Source organism: Myotis davidii, unplaced genomic scaffold (assembly GCF_000327345.1).
Source record: "Myotis davidii unplaced genomic scaffold, ASM32734v1 scaffold42, whole genome shotgun sequence".
Taxonomy (NCBI): Eukaryota; Metazoa; Chordata; class Mammalia; order Chiroptera; family Vespertilionidae; genus Myotis; species Myotis davidii.
Genome location: NW_006294243.1, coordinates 2,097,391 through 2,121,511, shown reverse-complemented (window position 1 = coordinate 2,121,511; position 24,121 = coordinate 2,097,391). Strand labels below are relative to the sequence as shown.

Below are 24,121 nucleotides of genomic sequence, written 5' to 3'. Positions count from 1 at the left end.
AGGGGGATGGCGGCAGGGCCCCAACCCCCCAATCGGCCCTACCCTGAGCGTGACTGAGGGTGGAATCGCAACCTCCCAATCCACCCTGCTCTGTGCATGACAGGGGGCAGCGCCCCAACTCCTCAATCGGCCCTGCTCTGAGCCCGACCAGGGGCTGCACCTAGGGATTGGGCCTGCCCTCTGCCACCCGGGAGCAGACCTAAGCCAGTAGGTTGTTATCTCCGGAGGGGTCCCAGACTGCGAGAGGGCACAGGCTGGACTGAGGGACCCCTCCCCCCCTCCGAGTGCACAAATTTTTGTGCACCTGGTCTCTAGTATATAATAAAATAAAATAGAATAAAATCCCTCAGCAAAGACTCCTCCCTGAAAGCAATGCTCCATTTTTACCTTGAACTATTTTGCCTTTTCAGAGTTGAATATTTGACTTTTTATAAGCTTTTCACTATTTCTGTTATAGTATCGCTTGACACTTTTTAAAAAGAAAATTCCTAATGTAAAGTAATGGAAAACAATAAGCTAATTGAAGCCAATTTAATTCAATTTACTAAGAAATTCTAAAAATGCCTCTAATTATACAGCTGTCTTTGATATGTGAGCAGAGACCCAAATGAAGAAAATAATAATCTTGACCTGAAGATGTTTAAGATGTCTTTGGGTGATAAACTAGTTATTGTAAATATTTTCCTATAAAGATAAATGTTTGAAACAATATAAATCACAGAGCTGTTATTACAGCCAGGAGTAAAGGTTATCCTCCATTTACTTTAACAAAGCATTGTCAGGTCAGCATATTGACATGAAGTTTCAGACTCTACATGATGAATGTCTCGACCTTCAAAATGACTTCTGATGATATCAGGACAGCTTTTTTTTTTCTGTAGAAATCTTTGTTTTTCATCTATTGTTACCTAATATAATGAATTTTGTTTTCAATCTCTGAGTGAATGTTGTTTGAAAGTCTGGGTGATCACATCTTGTTGGCCGGAATAATCTTATATTAGGTTATATAGCAGTGGTTCTCCAACTTTAGCAGGCACCAGCACCACCTTCAAGGCCTGTTAAAACTCAAATTATAATGCCCTAGCCCCAGAATTTCTGATTGAATAAATCTGCAGCAGAACCTGAGAACATGCATTTTTAGCGCTGTGTTAAATGCATGAGCTATACTGATGCTCCCAGCTGGAAAGCACATTGGTATAGACAAAATAAAGTTCAGGAACATCAGTAACTTATAAGAAAGTATTGCTTCTGTCTCTGCATTTTAGCTTTTATCATTTACTAAGTGAAGGTTATAATACTTGCCTCAAAGTTCTATTGCAAGAATTTTATATGAGCCAACATACAGAACACATTTTCACAGTACAAGGGATCACTGAATACATTTTAGATGTTATTATGATTATTAGTATTACTATTTTTAGTAAACCATAATTAATGTGTTGCAACAATCTCTGAATTATTCCTAGATATATAAACAAATAAAAACAGAATGTTTTCGTCAAGATACTCACAATTGGGATACGAACCTATAAATATAGATCTAACCATCAGGGTGGTATTATATGACCTGGCTAATGATTTTCTAGCAAAAAAAATCAGAGATTATTCTTACTTTGTGGGAGTGGTGAAGGTGTAACAATTCCTTGATGAATATAGGCACTCGATAAATATTCATTAAAGGAATAATAGATTTTAAAAAATGAATCAAATAAATCCTATGGGTTTGGATAAAAATATATTGTAGAATATTGTAAAGAAAGGAAGTTCATGTATCTATGCTGAGTAAAAAGCATGTGATTTTTTGAAGTAACTATGAAACTCTGTGTGATATAAACATGAAAGGTAAACAAGAAATAAGAAGCCAAATAAGTCATGTAAGATCTTTTATTCTAGGTAAGGCAATAGTAAGACCTTTTTTTTTTTTTTTTTTTCCAGGTTAGCTTTGAACAGTAGAATGAGACAATCCCCACCCCCATATGTCTGACTCAAAAATCTCTTTGGTGCCTCTGGGCAGCTCTGCATCCAAAACCGCATGTGGTTTCACTGAAGTTTTTAATTTCCTATGTAGCAAGGAAGTCTGATTATCTGTTATTTAGTGTGAGACAAAGATGTGCATTGCCTTCCTAAATCTATCAGCTTCCTGAGAATTAAATTAACTTTCTGTCCCATGTGTAGGTTTTATAATATGTAGTTTGAGCATTTACTATTATAAAATCTTAAGATTTCTTTTCCAGCAAGCTAGTTTTTAAATTAATGTGTTAGGTTGCATTCTATAATAATCCTCTATAGCCCATACCTTTGTGTAATTCCTTTCCCTTGAGTGTAGAAGGGACTTGTGAATATGATGTTATATCACTGTCTTGAAGATGTTACCTTATGCGGCAGAAAGGATTTTTCAGTTATAATCATGGGTCCCTTTTGAATTCATCAAATACATATTATCAAGGCAGGCCTGACATAATGAGTTTTATGTAAAAGAATAAAGAGCCAGAGAGAAGAGTAGTTAATGGACATTTCAGCCATGAGCTAATAAGGTCCTAAACTCATGGATAAAATGGAATTAATAAATGGAATAAAGTAAAAATATTTTTTAAAGATAGAGTTGGAAGAGGAGACATCTTCGCTCAATCTCTCAAAATGTTGGTTAATGATTCTGAGAGATTGAGCAAAAATAAAAGTCAAAGACAATGCAATTTGGGCGCCTGAGTGACTTGCATAATGAACATAGAAATAGACATCAGAGAAATTAATTTAGAAATAAATGATAATGTGTTTTATTCTTTAAGATATTAAGGTCAAAATAATCATATAGAATCAAAAAAGTTATGCTTAGTAAGCTTTTGGAGTTAGTTGATTTATGACTAGAAAAAGGATTTTGATCTTACAAAAGTCTATCATCTCATATTGAGGGAAATTTTTAATTTTATAAAAAGCTTACACTACTCTTTATGTGTGCAGCATACTTCTAACAGAGCTTTTCTCAGCACTTTCTCCCTATCCTAAGAATGATGTTGTGTAATAATCTGCATATCTATCATAGGCTGACTTTATGGTGATTCATTTCATCTTGCCTGTACCTAACGGCACTGCCCGTATTCTACAACTGTTATTTCCTTATTAGACATCACTTGTTTCAGATGTTTGACCATCATGCTTAAGTTGACTTTAGCTATATTACACTGTGTGAACAGGCTTTTTGACATACACTTTAATGTCAATCAAAAATAGTTAGCAGATAATTTTAAAATTGGCTAAATATAGTGTAATTTTACTTTGAGCTACTTAGTAAGTGCTTTTTTCAGCATTTGGAAATATTAGAGTGAATTTAGGAATGCTGTGCTTCTCAAAGGGTGGCCTTCAAACAGCTTGGAACAGAATCACCAGAGATAATTAGCTCAAAATGCAGCTTCTTCATTTCAATGCAGACTTATAAAATCAGAATTCCTGGATTGCAGGCCTAGAAATCTTAATGCTTTTGAAGTACCTCAAGTATTATTTAGACTCATTTTAGTTTGAAGATTCATGGGTTTAGAAACCAGTAAGCAAAATATATTCCAGGAAAGAAAGGGAAGAGGTCCCAATGTAATAAACTTAGAAAATGACTTAATATTCTATGCACTTTCTAAGTCTCTTCTTAGGAAATTCTCTAAAACTGAATCAAAAGGTACCTTAGTGTTTAACATTTCTGAGAATTACTGCAAAAATTCCTTTAACCAACATTTTAGCAGTATTTTTTGACCACATAATATATTTTTTGTTGTTTATTTGTTTCATGCATTTTTCTATTGAACTCCATGGAATTTACTTTAAAGGTAAATTATACATTTAATTTAAATACTCTATTTAGTGTTAAAAAACTAATTTTGTCCTAATGGGTCATTTAACATAGGTTGTATAAAATTTTAATTTGAATGAATTAAATATTACCATGTAATACAGTGACTTGAATTATCTGAATTTGACATCTATAATAATAAAAGCATGATATGCTAATTAGACCAGACATCCTTCCAGACGACCTTCCAGATGAAGCCAGAGCTGCAAGAACTGAGTCCCTTGCACAAATTTTGTGCATCAGGCCTCTAGTAAATAAAATAAAAATGAAAGATTTGGGTCCCCTGAGTTTAAAGTTTCTGTATCGTATGTGATAAAAATTAACTGAATGTATTAGTATTTAATGATTTTTTTATCTTCTTTGAAAGTGTCCTTGTCATCTAAATCTGGACCATGCTGGATACTGTATTCTATATAAAAAAAGAAATAGCATTAATAATACCTGTGTGTGTGAGTATATGCACAAATTGGAATTTTCTAAGTGCTGTTAAGTGTTTACCTCAAGACTCTGCAGGCCACACTATGAGATAGACATGGAAAGAGATAAAACAATTGCTCCATGTTGGTACAAATGATTGATAAATGGAAATAATCACACAAAAATTTGAGAAACTTTCCTTTTTACAGTTTCTTATTTTTTACAAAAAACAGCTTTATTGAGATAGAATAGACAAAAAGCATTCTACATATTCTACATGTATTCGAAGTGTATGATTTTGTGTATTTTCACAAGTGTATATAACAATGAAACCATCACCACAATCAAGATAAGGACCATAATTTTTATCTAGAAACGGTTGGTCATGCTCATTCAAAATCCTGCCTCCGACCCACCCACCGCCTCATTCTCAAACAACCACCATTTTGCTTTATGTCATTATAGATTAGTTTGTATTTTCTAGAATTTTACACCAATGTTATCACATAGTCTGTACTCTTATTTTTCTGATTTATTTCTCTTGTAATAAATATTTCGAGATTCATCCATGTTGCTGCATGTATAAGGTGGTTTCTATTTATTTCTGATTAATATTTTATTGTATAAATCTATACTATAATTTGTTTATTCATTTACTTAGTAATAGACTTTTGGGCTGTTTATAGTTTGCAGCTATTATTATTATTATTTATTATTATTACTTTTATGAGTCATGCTTTGATATTATATGTAAGATATTTTTGCATAAGGAGATCACAAAGATTTCCATAAGTTTTATAATTTTAGGTTTAAAAAATATTTTGAGCCCGGCTGGCATGGCTCAGTGGTAAAGCACTGACTTGTGAACCAGGAGGTCAAGGTTCAATTCCAGGTCAGGGCATATACGTTGGTTGTGGGTTTGGTTCCCAGTGTGGGATGTGCAGGAGGCAGCATAACGATGATTCCCAGACATGACTGATGTTTCTATCTCTCTCCTTCTCTGAAATTAATAAAAATATATTCTTAAAAATTATTTTGACGTATTTCATATTTTTAACATTCTTGTCTTTTATTTCTCTCAGCTGCATTATTTTAGCTTAGTTTTGAAAGATTGATTGATCTCATTACATAGCATTTTCCTGGTTTGAATCATAGTATGTATGTGTGTATTTATTTATTGAGTTCCTCTAATTCTTTTAGATGATTCTTTTCCCCAGCCTGTTTCCTCTCTCAGATGCACTGGTCAGTACTATTCTGCTGAATGTGTGGACACTGAAGATACCTAGCCCTATCTCTTTGTGCAGTCCTCTCTTTTTGGTACCCAGCCCTAGCAAACTCCAGCTACTGTGGCCTTCTCAGACCCCCAGCTCCACCTCTGTCACTCAGGCAGGCCACCAGCTGCTACATGGGTTCTATGCATGGTCCACAGCCTTGAAAACCTCTCAAGGCAATAAGCAGGGATTAATTTTAGGGTTCACCTCATTTGTTTTCCATCTGTCAGGGATCACTCTCCATTGCTATGATGTTCAATATCTTGAAAACTGTTGTCTTTAGGTGAGAGGTAAATCTGTCTTCATTACTCCATCTAGGCTGGAAGCAGAAGTCTTTTTGTCTTTGCTTTTGAAATGTACAGTAATAATACTTTTATTTCAAGGGTAGTGTGTCTCAGTTTTGTCTGCTTGCTTGTTTTAGGTGATATAATAAACTAAAAAAATGAATATGAATGAGAGTGAAATGTGTCTACTCACTTTGACAGAATATTTTAGAAAAATAATTTTGCTAGTTTTAAAGTTAGATTTTTTTATTATTATTATTTAGCCACAGAAATTCAGTGCTGTTATGGGTTCTTACACCTTGTGGGAATACAAATGGAAGTAATAGCATTTATACAATCAGTTAAATAAATATAATTATTTTACTGGACCTCACTTATTATCAAAAAAAGCATTTTATCAACAAAGAAGTGTTGTTTTAAACTTTGTTTAAAATTATATTTTAAATTAATGTTTTTAATTTAAGGGTTAAAGCAAGTACCCACCTCAATAGTTCAGGACTCATCTGCCTATAAGCAATCTTGAGGTTATAATAAGGTAAATATTAAGATATGTTAGCTTTTTAGCTCTCATCTGCTCATGGAGAGACTCAGCTGCTCAAATAGCTCCTCAGCTTGTTTCCTAAAGATCCTTTCTGGCTCTGCCATGCCCTGAATGACACCTCCCATTCTTCAGCTTTAATTTTTTCATGGAAATTCAGTTTTCATGTTTTTTGTGATATCTGGGGGGAGAGGATCTTGTTTCAATCAACTTTGGCTAAGGATTCTCTTTGGACCCAGGAGGATATTTTACAAAATTTATGAATTAGATCTTTCTAAAAATGATCCTTTAATTTTTTGATCAATAAAAGTCATTAGATTCAAATAGTTTTTCACAATATTGTGGCCTAATTGACATTTTAGTGGAGTGGTATCTAAGGGCATTGGTAACTCTTCTTCTATTTGCATTGGCAATGGGGAATTCTAGATAGATTATTTTACTTAAATTATTCTCTAGTGGTATAGATTAATGTTCAATAATAAAGTTCTAAGTGTATTCCCTGTCTATGATTTTATTTACAGAATACTAAATATTGTGTTTCTTGAAAGTGGTCTTACATGTAGTCTGTATCTTCCAAGAAAGTGACCAACCTTATGTTTCAATTCAATAACTCGTTAAAGTGTTCATTGTTTTTATACCTCCTAAATTGAAGACAGATTCGCCATTTTTATTTAGCCTTTATACTACATTTTTGTTGAGAAATAACTAATATACCATCAATTTAGCTAAAGTTTTTAGTAATTTCAGTTATATAACTCCCTTGTTAATTTTTCTATTTCCCCTCTCGTTTCTTCAGATTACATAATCTGTACACATCTGATTTATTTTGTTTCATCACTACTTTTGAGTCCTCTACTAATTTTTCATTTCAATTGTTGCATTTTTCAACTCCAGAACATCCATTTAGTTTGCTTTATAATTTCTCCCTTTTTATTGATGTTCACAATTATTTTGTTTTACCTTTTAAAGTATGGTTTTCTTTAATTTAATGTGTTTAAAATGAATCCTTTGAAGTCTTATTCTGTCAAGTTCATATTTGAGGCCTTCTTACCAGCAGTTTCTAATGTTTGCTGTGTGTGTGTGTGTGTAGGAGTCACACTGTCCTGTTATTTTGCATGTGATAATTTTTTGGAAAGCAGGACATTTATATAATATATTGAGTGACTCTGGATACTGATCTCATTCTGCAGCTCACTGCTGTTTGCTTATTTATTTGTTTGGTTACTTAGATGGGCTATTTTCACTGCAGTGCAAAACCTGTGATGTCACTCAGAGGGCACAGCCTTCTACATGTGGATAGTCAGTCTGGGAATGAGAATGGTTTCCATAGGGCTGTTTCCCTAGTGTCTGTGCTAAGCTATCTGCCTCTGTTGGTATTATGTATTGCTGTTCCCCACCACTCTTGTCAGCTGATTTCTCTATTGTTTTCAACAATATTCTGTGCATAAATTGCTCCAAATGTGATCCAATGAAACTGAGAACCCTTGCTGGAGTATTCTTCTTTACATTTTGAGATCAGTCTTAGAGGTTTTCTTTGACCACAAGAAGGCTTTTCTGGACGTTTCTTTCTCTGGTTTTCTCTCAGAAACAAGTGGCCTCTCATTAAGCCTGATGGTCTCATGGAGCTGACAGTCTCCTTTTACTTGCTTACCATCAAATCTTCATAGTTTTCAAGAGGGCCCTAGGCTTGAGCTTCCCCACACTCTATTGCAAATATTTGCCCTAGAGAGAGCTTTAGAAATCTCTTATTACGGCCTGCCTCTTCCCTTCGGCAAAATCTCTATGATGTTCCTCCTGAGAGGGGGGCATGACCTGTTTCTTTTAAAGTACACTCACTCCTCTGTAAAAGCAAGATGCTGGGAGAGCAGAGGTAGACTCTGTCTTCTGGGCAGGCCTCGCTGGCTTGAAACCTCTATTCATGTGAGTGGCCTGAGATGTGAACTGTTGGGACCCTGTATTCCTGGCCTACAAGTGGGAACTGGGTAAAGGAACAGAACCTGAATCTCTCAGCCACACTCCCTGCAATGTAGCCTCTGCAACCAAATGCAGAAGTGAAGGGAATAAGAAATATTGGCTGTGTTCCTCTCCTGGGAAAATACTGTAGCCCTTGACTGGGAGCTGAAAGGGAGGAGAAGCCCCATCTTCTTGCCCCACATTCACTCACACTGAGTTGGGGGTGGCATGGAGGTAGGAGCTGGTCATGGCTCTAGTACCGCAGACTCCACCTGTTCTTATTGCGATTAAGTAGATTTTCTTGAATAATTGGTTCTAGGTGGGGATGCTTCAACTATTATTACCCAAATTAACTGGGTGGTTCCTAGATTAACTGGGTGGTGCACAGTTCTGACCTTTGCTAGGACTTCAAAGTTACTAGCTTTTGGGGGTCTCTGTCTAAACTCAGCTAGTGAAGACAAGGAATGGACTCTGGCAGAGGTAGGAGCAAGTCATGGCTCTAGTACCACAGACTCCACTTGTTCTTATTATGATTAAGTAGATTTTTCTTGAATAATTGTTTCTGCTTTTTTTCTAATTATAAAAAATTTCAAATTTTGTTCTTCCTCTTTTCTTTATGAACTTTATATAAATAATATATTTTTAAAATATTTTATAGTTTGATATATTTTTAATGTAGTTATGTTATCAGACAATCAAATTTCCCTGTCACTGATGGGACCATGGTAGAAGTTCTTTAGTGACACTGAAATAAGCATTTTCAGAAGTCCCATGGGAGGATGGGGTGTGGAGGACTTTATTTGTGTGGAGTTACATTTCTAGGGTCCCAAAGTCCCCTGCACCTTAATCCAGTCCTAGAAAAGGTGCAGCCAGGATTCCAGCAGAACCAGAAACAGGGCCAGTGTCCAAAGTCTCCATTCCATGTTGCTGGGGTAGTTCAGAATTCCGGCTAATGAAAGTCTATTAGTCCAACTTGTTGAGTATAACATAGCCTTGCACTATGTGGGTACAGGGTAGCTCACCCCCTGCCACAGACGAGCCAGGAACCCAAGCCAGAAAGAGAAGAAACTTCCATTGTTTGTAATTTTAAATATTCAGGTTTCATGCCCTTGCAGTGGCCACTCCCATCCTGATCACTAATTTGTTTTTAGGTATGACTGGCAGACAGGTAGGCACTTCCCCACGTTACTCAGATCTTATTAGACACGCACCTAAACTGCCTTTGTCCAGTCCCTTTCCCCATTGATCAGTGGGGAACAGATTTGGAGAATGGTAAATGTGATTATAATGGTTTTCTGCCCATGTATTTTTATTGTTGTTTGTTTAATCCTTGCCTGAGGGTATTTTTTCCATATATATCTATTTAGAGAGAATGAAAGGGAGGGCAGAAGGGGGAGAGAAGGAGAGAGAAAAACATTAATGTGAGAGACACACATCAATTGGTTGCCTCCCACATGCTCCCTGATCAGGACTTGGGGATCAAACCTGCAACTGAGGTACATGCCCTTGAGGAGGAGTGATCAGGACTTGGGGATCAAACCTGCAACTGAGTACATGCCCTTGAGGAGGAATCAAACCCACAAACCTTTGGTCCACAGGTCATCGCTCTAACCACTGAGAATACACCAGCTAGGGCTCCTGCCCATTGTTGAGTGAAAAGAGCATGAGGGAGCCTAGTTATATATATATTACGGTTATTTCCTGCATATTAAAAGCTCACTGATGGACTAGCTAGCTTCATAGTGATCTAGCTACTTTCTGTCTCCTACTGCAACCAGCTAACTAACTGCTTCTTCCTCAGTTTTGCATACCTTATATCTACCCAATGAATCATTCTCTCTTCTTAGATTAGCTAAATAATGATTTTCCTAGAACCAGCTGTGTGTGTGTTCCTGTATTTGTATATGTGCTTAAGCATGTGTTTTTAGGTTCTATTTCATTGAGTTCTTCAAATTCTTAAACTAATTAAGATGAATGATAAAAAAGTAGAATGATTTGTTGATTACATAGTTTCTATTTGGGGATAAAGTTTTATGCTTGCCACCAACAAATTAAATACTGTGGGGTCAGGTACCTCTTCAAGTGTAATCACAGGAGGCTGGAGTTCCATGTTACAGACCAGGGCAATTTAAAAGCAAGGGATGCCTGCAAAAGAAACTACATAGGAAAGGGATTAACTATTAAACCTGATTCTGGCAGACACTATGAATTCCAATTCATCAAGCACAGACACGATAGAGAATTATAAACTTATTTTCACATTTAGATATACTTTTTTTTACATTTTGTGACTGTAAATCTGTTAGATATAAAATATTAAGAAGTCCCTAATAAACTCTTTTGGTCTGGAATTAGATTTATAAAAGGTTGCTATTTCTTTCCCTTCATATATCACTCTTTTGATTTTTTTTTAATTTATGAATAATTGGTACAATGTAAACTAAGCCCAAAGTGCCCAAGATAAACTCCATAAATTATGCAGAATATACCTTTATAAGATCATTAAAATTATGTAGGATACATCTTTATAAGATCATGAATGAGCTATGTAAGGTGTGTGTGTGTGTATATATATATATCCCTTGCTAGAATGTGATCATTTTCCTCATTTAACTTTTTGTACAGAATTGGGCATGGTGTCAAATACATGGTAAGAGCTCAAGGATTTTATATACAGAATGAATGAATTACTTGAGTTATAAACTTATTTTCAGTTAGAATGGTCTCAGACTTTACCTTATTAATTTTTGAAGGCAGTGACTCTTTTCTTTTGCTGGATGTTCTACTGGACTGGGCAAACCAAGTCTTAGTATTCTTCTATCACAGAAAAACTAAATAAAGAACTAAATATAGACTTAACCATTTAGGTGATACTAATCTAAGATTTTACCTCAATAATTTTCAAAGAAAATGACTACTCCTTACTGACTGTTCTCTTAGATTGATATTGTTCTTAGTGCTCCAAAATATTAAATCTTAATAAGTATTTAAATATTGTTCCTAAGCCATCAGCAGAAATTGAACTGGTCCAGTGTTTCTGAAAATGACTCTTTTAATTCACTTTGTTCTAGAATGATTTGTTTAAATCCAGAAATCACTGATTAATATAAAGGTAATGTTATTGAATATGGAGCAGCAGCCAGATTGATATAGAAAAATAGATGGAGCTTAAAGTAAAATTAGTAAGTGCATTCTTTTTATAAAGCCTTTCATATTTACCCATGATGGATCACAAACTTTTAATGGGCCTTTAGCTATTTCAAAGAAAGAGTCAAAATCAGTTAATTATCATATTCACAAGTCAATTGTACAAAAAAAGGTTTAATGTTTCCTGGTACTGACAGTCAGGAGAGGAATTTCCTCTCTGAGTTCCTAAGTTTTAGACAAATGCATATGTTCTGAATTACGTTGGCCCCAGATAATATAAAACACGATTTATTATGGTCCCTTTGAATGCAGACCTGTGGGATAACACTTAAGAGGAGCTTGGTAAGAAGTATACCATTCTGCTTGTCTAAGTAAATTGAGAGGTGTTTTAGAATATTTAAATCAATGAAGTACATCCCATTCACCAGTTCTTCATAAATGCTGTTTTGCTCATCTGAGCTTTTGAAATCTATTAACAAGAAACTGATTTTCAGTAAAATTTTTTGTCAGGTAAAATAGTTATTCTGGGTTGCTGGTTAATAGTTGAGACATAGCTTGAAAGCCAAGATTATGACTCTCACTCTATAGGAAAAGGATTTCTATAAATCTACCCCTTTGCAGTTGAATGAACGAGTACTCATAGGCTATGATGTGCTTGCCTCAAGAGTTTGTTTTGCAGTCCTTTCCAATGAAAAGGGATTGTAGTTATCACTTTAAAGTTCTACCTTGTAGGTCTTAGCCTCAATATTTTTGGTCTGGAGAAAGTTTAAAGCTGATATAAAATGTAGTTCTTACCTTGAATATTAAAGAAAAATGCTTTGTAAAATACATTTGAATACTTAAATTTAAGAAAAAAATGCAATGACATTTCCTCTAAGACAAGCTGGTTTTAAAATATGAATCTCAGTTACTGAATAAGTTAACCAGATAGAGTTCCTTTATGACAATTAAGAAAAAAAAGGTTGTTTTGTTAGTTGTCTTCTAAAAATAATGTATTTTGTTTTCAAAATGTTGATCTATAAGAAATGTAGATCAACAGAACTTTTGATCTATAAAACATTTTTAAAGCAGTAATTACACAACATATCCAATTGTTCAATATGGTCACTCCATGTTTTTGAGGAGAAAGCCATATAATGCTCCCGTTTTCTGTTTTCTATAGGAATAGTTTATGTAGCCAGCTTACTAACAATGGTGCCAAATCATTAAAATGCCATAATAATAGCAGTATGGATTCAGAATAAATTATTTAAATTCTTCTACTAAAATTGTCATCTGGTCCATCAAAATATACTTTTACAAACTTTGATTATGAAAATAATAGTAAAATTCAAGTTCTATATAAGCATCCATATCTGTGGCGTATACTGAGGCTTTGAAGTGGCGGAGGTGAATTCCAAAGAATGGTAGGCCCAAATAGGTCAGAAGTCACACAATATCCTATATGATTTCTAAGCGATATCTTCAGATGATGAGAATATATAGCATTTTCAGTACTTGGAACAAGACAGAAAATGTATGTCAGGGCTGCATTGTTCCCAGTGTGGCCTGTTGTCCTTATAATGGATTAAATGGAAACTGACCCATTTAGGTGCATGTTTGATCCAGAGGGCTGCCACAGGGTAAGGGCTGGTTTCCATTTATAAAAAATGAGAATGTTTCTTTCCAGGTCTGTTAAAATGGGATCAAAATTACAAAAGTAATATCAGAATCATTAATATAACTATTAACTATGTGCATGTGAAGGTGTCTCCTGACATCTGATATTTTATGAAAAGATTTGTATGTAAAAAGTCCAGATGACCCTTTGCTTTTTTTCTTGACTAACCTGACTCAGAACTTGTTAACTTACGGACTGGGGGGAGAGGGCGTCCAACAGTCTGCCTTTTTTTTTTCCCCTACTATAGCTCTTGATGAGATAAACAACCAAAAATCCCAAACAGAAAAAAGTTGCTATCTACAAACCAAATCTGATAAATTTACATAATATAAAATTTGTATATCGTTTTTGATACTTCACCAACAATTATCTATAAAATAGATTATATTGAGACTAGAGCCCTGTTGCACGAAAAGATTCGTGCAACAGGCCTTCCCTTCCCCTGATGCCGGCACCAGTTTTCCTCCGGCACCCAGGACCCAGGCCTTCGCTCCGGCCAGAGCCGTCTTCAGTCTTTGCTCAGCTGCTTCACGCCTATGTATGCAAATTAACCACCATCTTTGTTAGCGGTTAATTTGCATATCTTGCTGACTAGTCAATTGGAGGCGTAGCAAAGATACAGTCAATTACCATGTTTTTCTATTATTAGATAGGATGTACACTTAAGGGATATTCCTAGGAAGGTTTTTAAAAAGTTCTTTTAATAGAAATTTTCTAATATCTGCAATGTAAGTACAAAAACATAATAGATAAATCCCAACTGCCACCCACCAAAACAACCAGTGTTCTGATTACTTAGGGGCAAGTACTTAAATGTCCAGATCCTGGTTTGGAGAAAGAGAGGTGGCTGCAAAGATTATGAAGCAAAGTAATCCTTCAAACTCCTCTATTTATTATTTGCCCTCAACTTTTGCTAGCCATTACACCAATGCATGATATATAACATGCTTATTTTGAAAAATATAAAAAAGAAGAAATACATATTTTAAAATAGTAAAGGTAAAATGTGAGCTTAAGAAAAGAGATGTGAGAGAGAGGGAAGGAAGGGAGAAAGAAAAGAAGCAACAGATGAAGGGGGAGGGATTAAGGGAGAAAGAGGAAGCAAAAAAGAAAAGAAGATAAGGAAAGAAAGAAAAAAAGAAAGAAGAAAGGTATATGTGCAGAGTAAGTCTCAATATTCCAATATTCAGTCTTTACCATTGGTTATCGCTTGTTGGATATCACTGGTGTCCATGTATGTGGTGTCTGCTCTACCCTTGCTCCAAAATCTATGGTCCATGAGCCAGCAGCAGATTGTTAGGCTCCACATCACAACATATTTGGTCCAAATCTGCATATTCAAAAGATATGCAGTGCTTAATAAGCACATTCCAACTTCAGAAATATTGCTCTAGATCACAATGTCCAGCAGTGGCATGACACAGGAGAAAGAAATCCTATCTAATAATAGACAAACACGGTAATTCCGGTCCCTTTCTACTCCTCCCATTGGCTAATCAGCGAGATATGCAAATTAACCACCAACAAAGATGGCTGTTAATTTGCATACATAGGTGCAAAGCAGCAGAGTGAAGAACCACTGAAGGTGGTTCCGGCCAGAGCGAAGGCCTGGGTCCGGGGTGCTGGAGGAAAACCGGTGCCTGCCATCAGCCAGAGGGAGGGAAGGCCTATTGCATGAATCTTTTCGTGCAACAGGCTCTAGTACAATTATAAAACAGACAGAACATGAAACAAAAATACACAGGGAATCAACAAATTAACTATGAGACAAAGAAAATTTCTGTTTATCTATAACTGTGTGATACATCAGTTACCTTATAAAGCTAGAAAGTGAAAAATGAAATAAATTTTAAGTACTGTATTGTGTCTGTTTGCTTCAGAAGGAAGTGGTCAACATAAAATATGGGAAAGGTAGTATGATTTGCTCTTTGCAATGCATTTTCCCTGTTCATTTTATGCCTACTAGTAACCTAATAAGCTGTCATGTAAGCTAATATTAAAAGCAACAAATTATACTTTTGTTTATTTTATTTAATGATACTCATTAAAATTTTATGTTACATACAATTGCTATCAGATTTTATGTGGCCAATTAATGTTACATTAAATTATGCTTTTGTATAGGGAACCAAAATAGCTAAATGAAGCAGATGTGTTCTTCTTAAAATTGCAGCTGTTATTTTATTAAACAATTAGCACCAATATTTTGGAATAATACGTTTGATGTCTATAACAATTATAAAATTGGTTTCCACCCTAGCTGGTGTGGCTCAGATGGTTGGAGCATAGTCCTGCACACCAAAAGTACTGATGGGGTGGTCATAATAATCTGGCCACTGAATATATATATATATACATATATTCCAAATATTCAGGTGACTACCTTATTTTCTTTACAAAAGATGGAAAGTTTCTCACCTTAGGTATTCTTTAGCAATTATGTCCACCTCACATCACTCATTTTAAAATCTTAGCTCAAATAGTAGATGGTACTTTCTTTAGGCTTAACTAGGTAGTTGTGAAAATGCTCTTCCCAAATATGCTTGTGGCTCAGAGAATTAAGATTATTCTTTCATAAAATTGAAATCTGCCCAGCTGACACGGCTCAGTGGTTGATCGTTGACCCATAAACCAGGAGGTCTTGGTTTGATTCCCTTTCAGGGCACGTGCCCGGGGTTGCGGACTCAACCTATAGTATGGGGCATGCAGGAGGCAGCAGACCAATGATTCTTGCTCATCATTGATGTTTTTAATCTCTCTCTCTCTCCCTCTCCCTTCCTCTCTGAAATCAATAAAAATATATTTACTTAAAAATATAAAATAAAATTGAAATCTAAAGAGGGGAGATTAATAATGTAAAATGGCCTGATTTTTCAAGGGGAGTATAAAATGTATCTCTCACTAAGGAATAAAAGTGTTTTGTCTTGCCCTAGTCTTTCTGCATTTAACTTTTAAAATTTAATTTTGTCAAATAGTGTATTTTTATTTTCTCAAATTCAAATGTATTAAATGTTAAACTAACAAATATTTGCTTTTAAAAGTTGATAAATATAGGAAGAAGGTGCATCCACTAAGAGTTTTGAGTAAATGGGACAGCGTTTTTCCTCAACTATATTTAAGATTTTATTAGAATGGTATCTTAATCTTAGTCCTTCATTTTGATTTCTAATTCATTAAAATTGCCCTCCTCTTAAATGGAATGTTACACATTGAAGGAGACTGTCACGGAAATTTTTAATTTATATTTTATTTTCAGATGTAAAATATTTAAAAGAAGAGGATGCAAATCGCAAGACTTTCACTGTCAGCAGCACATTGGATTTCCGAGTGGACAGGAGCGATGATGGTGTGGCGGTTATCTGCAGAGTCGACCATGAATCCCTCAATGCCACTCCTCAGGTAGCGATGCAGGTGCTAGAAATACACTGTAAGTAAAAGCTCTTTCCTCCCCATTTATATTGGCAGCAAATCTGCTCATCTACATTTAAAATCATTTCAAAATTAGGTAAAGTTACAGGAAATGTACAGCAAAATGCAGTAAAAGTACCCTCAAATAGCATTAATCATGTTCAAAGGAAAGAAGTTCTTGGCTATCATTACAGTCAAGGAATAAAAATAAAGGTGGCATCACAAGGTTAAAACTCCTCATTACCTTCCAAATAGTGAGTGGCTTGATGTCTGTGTGTGCATCTGAGTAGGGGAGGAGGAGTGGTAATTTTGGCAGAATCAGGGAGTTGGGAATCTGAAACGGGCATTGATGAGCTTTATTGTATGTAAGTAACTGTTGCATGCAAACGTGGCTTTCTATCTGTGCTTTTAAAATTAGACTTGTTTCTTTACTTTCTCTATGAAGTATACTGTCTATATGACTGCAAGAATATATCTAGCATGTTTACTTTATAAATAGCATCATTATTTACAAGTGATAAGAACAAAATTAATTTGATGACACCAATAGTTCAGAGGCAGTGCTAAATGCTTTGCTGGCATCATCTCATCTCATGTTCTCTGTAAGGGCATCAGTTACTCTAACTTTAGTCACAGTTGACAGATGAAGACACCAAAGATTATACAGGTTGAGTCACTTGGCCAAGTTCACACAACTAACAGATAGTGAACTTGTTATCATAACATTTTAATTGTTGGCAAGGTCCTTGGGAGAGGTGATCTATAAATATTTATCAAAATGAATTGAAATAAGTAAGATAATGTGGGAAAGAAAAAGAGGAGAACACAGAGTGTTGTATTTCTGAATTGGATTACTTGATTTTTAAATATTAGAGATTTTTGCTTGCTTTTATCTATTAAAGTTATAGATTGAATGTAGAAGTGAGATGTAAAATTGCATTAAATACTAACATTTTAAATATAAGTGCTGGTCTTGTAATATGTCTCAAATTTTTTTTTCATTTACTTATTTATTCAACAAGAAGTTTTTGAGTGCCTACTGTGTAACAGATATTGTTTGGACACTGGGGTTGCGTTAGTGGTCAAAAAGAACAACACAACAAATCAAGATTGTCCCCAAGAGTCAAAATCACCATCACCACTAACAGCAACAAACTTTTACAGCATCTGTTCTAGGTAGGAATGACAGAAAAGCAAAATAAATAAATACAACATATATTACGTTGTGTAGTAATGTATATGGGAAAAATAAATCAGGGGTGGTGATAAGGAGTTCAATTGGATAGGTGGGAATGGGAGTCAAGGAAAGCGTGTGTGTGTGTGTGTGTGTGTGTGTGTGCTGTATATATACATATGTGTAATATTATATATACAAATACACACAGAGAGTGGGAAAAGCAAGTATAAAGATCATGAGATAGGAGCATCCCTTTATTTTTTGTTTCTATAAACATCAAAAATATCAGTGAAACTGGGGTAGAGTGAACTATGGGAAAAAAGAGAGAATATTATGAGAAAATTTTGAAGTACCAAGGAACCAGACTTTTAAAAATTATTCTTGATAGAAAAAAATGTTAATCTGATTGTGATTTTTAATTATTGCCATCATGGTTTAAGTATTCTTAGTTTACTTGCTGTTGAAATTATTATAATTGTAAATACTTTAATTATATTACATTAGTTTTATAATTTTCTTCCTGTTCTCATTGAAACATGTTCAGAAGCAAGCACATTCATAGCTCAACCTGAGGTTATCTCCAAAATTCAAAATTTATTTGCAGTGAGACCTTGGAACACTTATTGAAAATGCTTAAGGTTTGAATATAAGCTAGAGAATTAATTTCCATGAGGAGCAAACTAGACAAATTAAGTCAAGTTTATGACAAATAAAAATTCAACATATGTAAATTTAAGCCCTTTAGCAAAATAGCATAGACTGGGTGGGTTCTAAACAAGAGAAATGTATTTCTTTTTTATGTTTTTAAATATATTTTTATTGATTTCAGAGAGGAAGGGAGAGGGAGAGAGAGATAGAACCATCAATGATGAGAGAGAATTATTGATTTGCTGCCTCCTGCATGCCCTCTACTGAGGATTGAACCCACAGCCCTGCCATATGCCCTTGACCAGAATCAAATCCTGACCCTTCAGTCCACAGACCAAGGCTCTATCCGTTGAGCCAAACCAGCTAGAGTCAGAAATGTATTTCTTACTGTTCTACGTGCTGGAAATCCAAGATCAAGGTTCAGGCACATTCAGTACCTGGTGAGGGCCTGCTTCCTGGTACACAGAGGGCTGTCTTCTCTCTCTGTCCACACTTGGCAGAAGGGGCTAAAGGAGCCCTCTGGGCTCTTTTTTTATAAGGGCACTAATCTCAGGCATGACCTTCAAAAGGCCCCACTCCCTAATATCACATTGGGAATTAAGTTTTAATATATGAATTGGGGGGGGGGAGGGGGGCACAAAAATGTTTAGTCCATAGGCTCTTTCCTTTTCTCTTTTTCTTATTTCATCAACATGTCTTTTAAAATATAAACAGTTATACACCAGGTGTACTGGTTAATAATGCAGATTTTGTAATCAAAGAAAACATGATTTCAAGAGAAACATCAAATGTGCTTTATTCAATGTAATATCCATCGCTAGCTACACATTTCCCCATCTTTCAGGTAATTTGTGGATACTGTTTTAATAGAACTTTTCATGTTTTAAGGCAAACCATTCAGAGCCCAATTTTTCACTGCTTTGTATGTTTTGAAGTGCTGCTCAGAAAGTGTGTGTGCCATTGATCAGAACAAGTGGTAATCTGAAGGAGCAAGGTCTGGTGAATACAGCGGTGGGTTAATACTTGCCAGGCAAGATCTTTTAATGTGTCTTTAACTGGTTTTGAAGTGTGATGTGTGTCATCATGAAGCAAGATTACTTTTCTGTGTCTTCTGGCCCATTCTGCTCATTTTCCTTTCTTTAAAATCTTTCCCATTGCTTGCAAATGATTAGAAATCGTTTGCTGAGCAACGTTTAATCTTTCTGCAAGTTGTTTTTGAGTTTGACTCACATCTTCTTCCAATAATGCTTGCAATTGTTGGTCTTCAAACTTTTTCGGTTGACCTGGACATTCTTTGCTTTCACATCAAAATCACCACTTTTAACATTTAAACCAGTGTTCACACGTATCTTGAGATGGAGCATGTTCACCATAAGCTTCCCAAAGTATTCAGCATCACGTTTCTTCAAAATAAAGTAATGAATTATAACTTCCTGCAAATGCTCTTTTTTTGGCACAAAATTCGACATTTTTATGTGTAAAAATATCTATGATGTTAACATCTTCAGCAAATTTGACATATGAAGTTTTGAAGCTTGTTGTCAATACAACAAAATAGCATGCATATCAAATTGCATATATATCAACATATATCAACTCCATCTATTGAAAAAAATCCGCATTATTAACTGGTACACCTAGTAATTTGATTTACTGAGAGGATACAAATCATCAGCATCTAAAATATTTTTTTCATTTACACATCAAGCTATATAAGACTGTTTAGAATAATATTTACTCATTTAGCTGTAATTTTCAACATATAAAATAAATCATAAAAATTGGGCCAGAAGCCATGTTGGAGACTGCCAGCCGAAGGTCAATGGACATCTACCAAATCAGGCTTATTTAGTGGCTATGGCAAAGAAGAAAGCTTACCCGACACCTCTGAGTGCATGGTCAGAGCTGGGAGAGGCTTTATAACTAGAATTAGGAGAGGCTTGTCCTGAATATTTTAAAAAGGGTTTTGGAGTCGGATGCTGTCAGGATTGGGAGAAATCTAGTAATAAATATGTTGGTAATTTTTACCTAGAAAGCAAAAATATTAAAGCAGAATTACATTTGCTATTATAAAGATGCAATAGTTAATATGCCATTTTTTATAGTTGCTGAATGCCCTGAGCGCTATCTTGTTTCAGATCTGGTCATGGAATAGACTTGCCTTTGGCTTATTCCACTCCATAGTCACAGGATGGCTTCATCTGATTATTGTTTAGATTCCTGAGAATTGTTTATATTTGTTGAAAATATTTCAACTCAGCTATCAGATGCCAATTGTCAGCTGCCAGGCATTTTCACACTCTGGGGAGTAAAACATGGAGCTATTATACACTTCCTAGGCATTTTTAGCTGTTCACCATGTTTTAGTATGCATTATGAATCAGACTTTATGGAGGAAGCCAAATGAATTGCCTAATTTTTTAGAACACTTTATGTGAAAAATGTTATACTTGCTGGCCAATTAAAAATAACAACTCATTCTATCATGATTTAATATGTAAGTGCTAGAAGGCAGAGACCAGATCTATTTAATTTTTTTCCCCCTAGCATCTAGCATACCATCATTCGATATGTGAAGTTAATTACAACTAACTGATAATAATGCTATATATTCCTTTAGTGGTGCAGAACATTTCCCATAGATGAAATGAGGGGAGGAGAGTGGGACGGGGACATTTATCAATGGTCTGCATCAAAATGAGAGGAAATGGGTATCCTTATAATAAGAGCTAATATGCAAATGGTTGTCAAACACTCATGCCATCACAATCCATCACCAGGAGGCTGCATGCGCAGCAGGCACACACGGGTGGGTGGGGCTGAGTGCACGAGGAGCCCTGGAGGCAGGTCCCGGCAGCTCCACCTCCATGCGGTGAGGTGCGGGGTCCCTCAGCTTGAGGTCTTCCAGCTATGGCCTACCTCTTTGGGGCAATCATTGAGGAGCCCTGGATGGGTGGGCGGGGCCTACCTCTTTGAGGAGATGATTACAGGGCTCCCGCACTGTGAAAGGGCACAGGCAAGGCTGGGGAACTCCCCCGGAGTGCATGAATCCCATGCACCAGGCCTCTAATAATCTTTATAAACATCTAATACCTCAATGGTTGTTTTCAGAGACAGTAGATTGTAGATCGACTTAGATGCACAGGGACAATATATGTGATATGGAAATTTCCGTGGATACACGTGGAAGAAACTAGGAAGAGTTTTTTTTGAAAACAGAAGGTGGTTAATGTAGAATTTATGGAACATTGATTTAGGATTTCCACCTTGTTTCACAAAATTCCTACGAATAATTGCAGATTGGCTCAAATAAAAAATTTTTAGTTTATTTGATCTCTAAATCAGAAAAGATGGTATTTTTTCCTGTGGTGAGTGACAGTAAATATACAGCTCTAAAATAATGGAAAGTTATGATTTCACCTGAAATAAAAATTCTGTGTTATTGTGGAAAGGCAAGTTTGATGAGAAATCAGAAATAAGTATTGAACACAAAGTGTCGAGGAGCATGATTAAAATAAATATTAGGAGAAATTCCATCTTTAGGGCTAAATGTTTTAACTTTTTAATCTTGCAATATACAATTTAGAAGGACTCAGCCTATAAAATATATCACAGCAACTTTTATGTCTTTATAAAATATTAATCATAAATTTTACTGCCACTATGATGGAAGAGAGCTTCTTTAAACTTGAAATTAAAGAAAATGTTGACTTTTCATTGTGAACCACAAATGCCTGCACACTTCACATAAGTAACAGCATCGTTTACACATGAGCAGTGGAAAAAGCCACATGCTTTTTATAAATTGAAATTCTTATTCATCTTTCCGTTTTTATGCACATCTCATTAAAACAATAACTTTTTTCTGATTTAATTTGTAGAAGAACAGGTTGTATGAGTCAGATTTTAGATCATTCTTAGTAAGAATGATGTATTTGTACTAACAGAAAAAAACTATGCACAAAACAGAAAAGAAGACAATAGATCATTTATTTTCTTTATGTGACATTGACAAAATTACTTTAAAAAATCAGCTGTTATTGAAAATGTACAGCACAAGAGACAGATTAGAACATTTTTTTCAGAATGAGTGTTCAATAAAACTTTCTGTGATGATGGCAATGTTATATATCTGTCTTAAAAAAGTAGCCAATAGCTAGCTATACGTGGCTACTCAGCACTTGAAGTGTGGATCCTGTTACTAAGAAACTGTGCTTTAAGTTTTACTTAATTTTAATTGATTTACATTTAAATTTAAATGGCCATATATGCCTGATGGGTACTATATCAGATACCACCACTCTAGATGATTTCATCATAAATCAATTACCTTATGTCATTTCTTTTAGCATAGTTGGGGATAATTGAGTTAAGGATGAGTAAATGGTGAAGTAATTATACAATTTTGAGGTAGCAAGCGTTTTATAAGAAATAAAACACCACTTTATTTTTATAATATATCTCATACTTATGAGTCATAATTGCAAAGTAGGATAATTTTAAATCTTTTTTTAAGTGAGATTTCTCTTTGATTTTTGGAAGACCTCTAAAAAAATAATGCAAATCATGAAATATATTTTCCAAAAAAAACTATTTCAATAAGTAACTCAAAACTAAAACTGAGGCCACTGGGCTCAAATATTATACTGAGCATTAATCTTGCTTTTCTTTTTACGGTGAACATTTTTAAAAATAAGACTCATGATTTAAATAATTATTACAGAATTATGGAAAGTTTTATTCTGGCCTCCAAGACACCTTTTCTATTTTCTTTGTGATGCCTAAAATTTTGTAATTTGCTATTTAGTTTTTTTGTTTTAAGTCTAGGATGTTGACACTGGAGCCATTTGTGGGTGGTGAAAGTCCATCGATTATTTGAGGCAATATGTTAGTTGTGTCCATAGAGGGCTGGGCTGTGCTTTTACAAGACTAAAATGTTTAGTGTCCAAATACTGGCTCACTATCTCCGGGGTGAAATATAAACTTCTTAACAGATTATATTTTGAATGCAGTGTGACCTTGAAAATCAATATTGCATATTTTAAAGTTGAAGTTCTGAAGTCAGATAAGGATATGTTGGAACTCAAGCTCTTCTTTATGACTTCATACTAGTTAGCTTAAAACTCAATTTGCTCCTCTGGAAAATATACCTACTTTATTTTTTTGGTAAGCATTAAATCAGATAATGCATCATAAATGCTTGGTTTTTTAGTATTGTTTTTAATAGAGAAGTAATATACTATTTCTTATGAATTCAAAGAGGTCTAGCTAATACTTCCTATTAGGTCTGTATATTGTGGAGGAAAATGGAAAAGCTTGAGAATGAAAATAATATAAGTACAAATAATATAAAGAGATTGTTTTATTTGTGATTTTGCCTAGGAAACATACTATTCACTATCACTGATATAAATCAAACATATTTTAGCAATATCAAGAAAATAAAAGCATTTCTTAAATATATTTTTCTTTCCATTCATAAAAACTACAAATAAAATGTCATCATCCTAAAGGAGAAAATTCCTGGAAACTATGTCTTGTAAGTATGTAGTTACTGTTTTATTTGACTTTTATAATTACCTTTTTATGATGATGATTTTGCACTTTCAGATGTTTACCAAAATGGTATGGTTGGTGACATTTTAAAGATTAGATAACGTGTTAAATAAAAATAGACCCAATGATTGGCAAACAGGAACTAAGATAACTCTGCACCAAGCTGCATAGTTTATTTTTTTTGTTGTTGTTGTTGTTGTTTTGTTTATTTTTTAAATACACTATTT

The 24,121-nt window shown here is 34.8% G+C and overlaps 1 protein-coding gene across 2 annotated transcripts in view; it reads left to right on the top strand.

Moving 5' to 3' along the window:
• CADM2 (cell adhesion molecule 2) overlaps positions 1-24,121 on the top strand; it is a 1,222,723-nt gene that overhangs the window by 1,050,544 nt on the left and 148,058 nt on the right. For both annotated transcript variants that reach the window (XM_006768264.2, XM_006768263.2), the window contains exon 5: positions 16,362-16,532. In XM_006768264.2, coding sequence (XP_006768327.1) covers positions 16,362-16,532 — 171 coding nt within the window. The remainder of the gene's footprint in view (positions 1-16,361; positions 16,533-24,121) is intronic.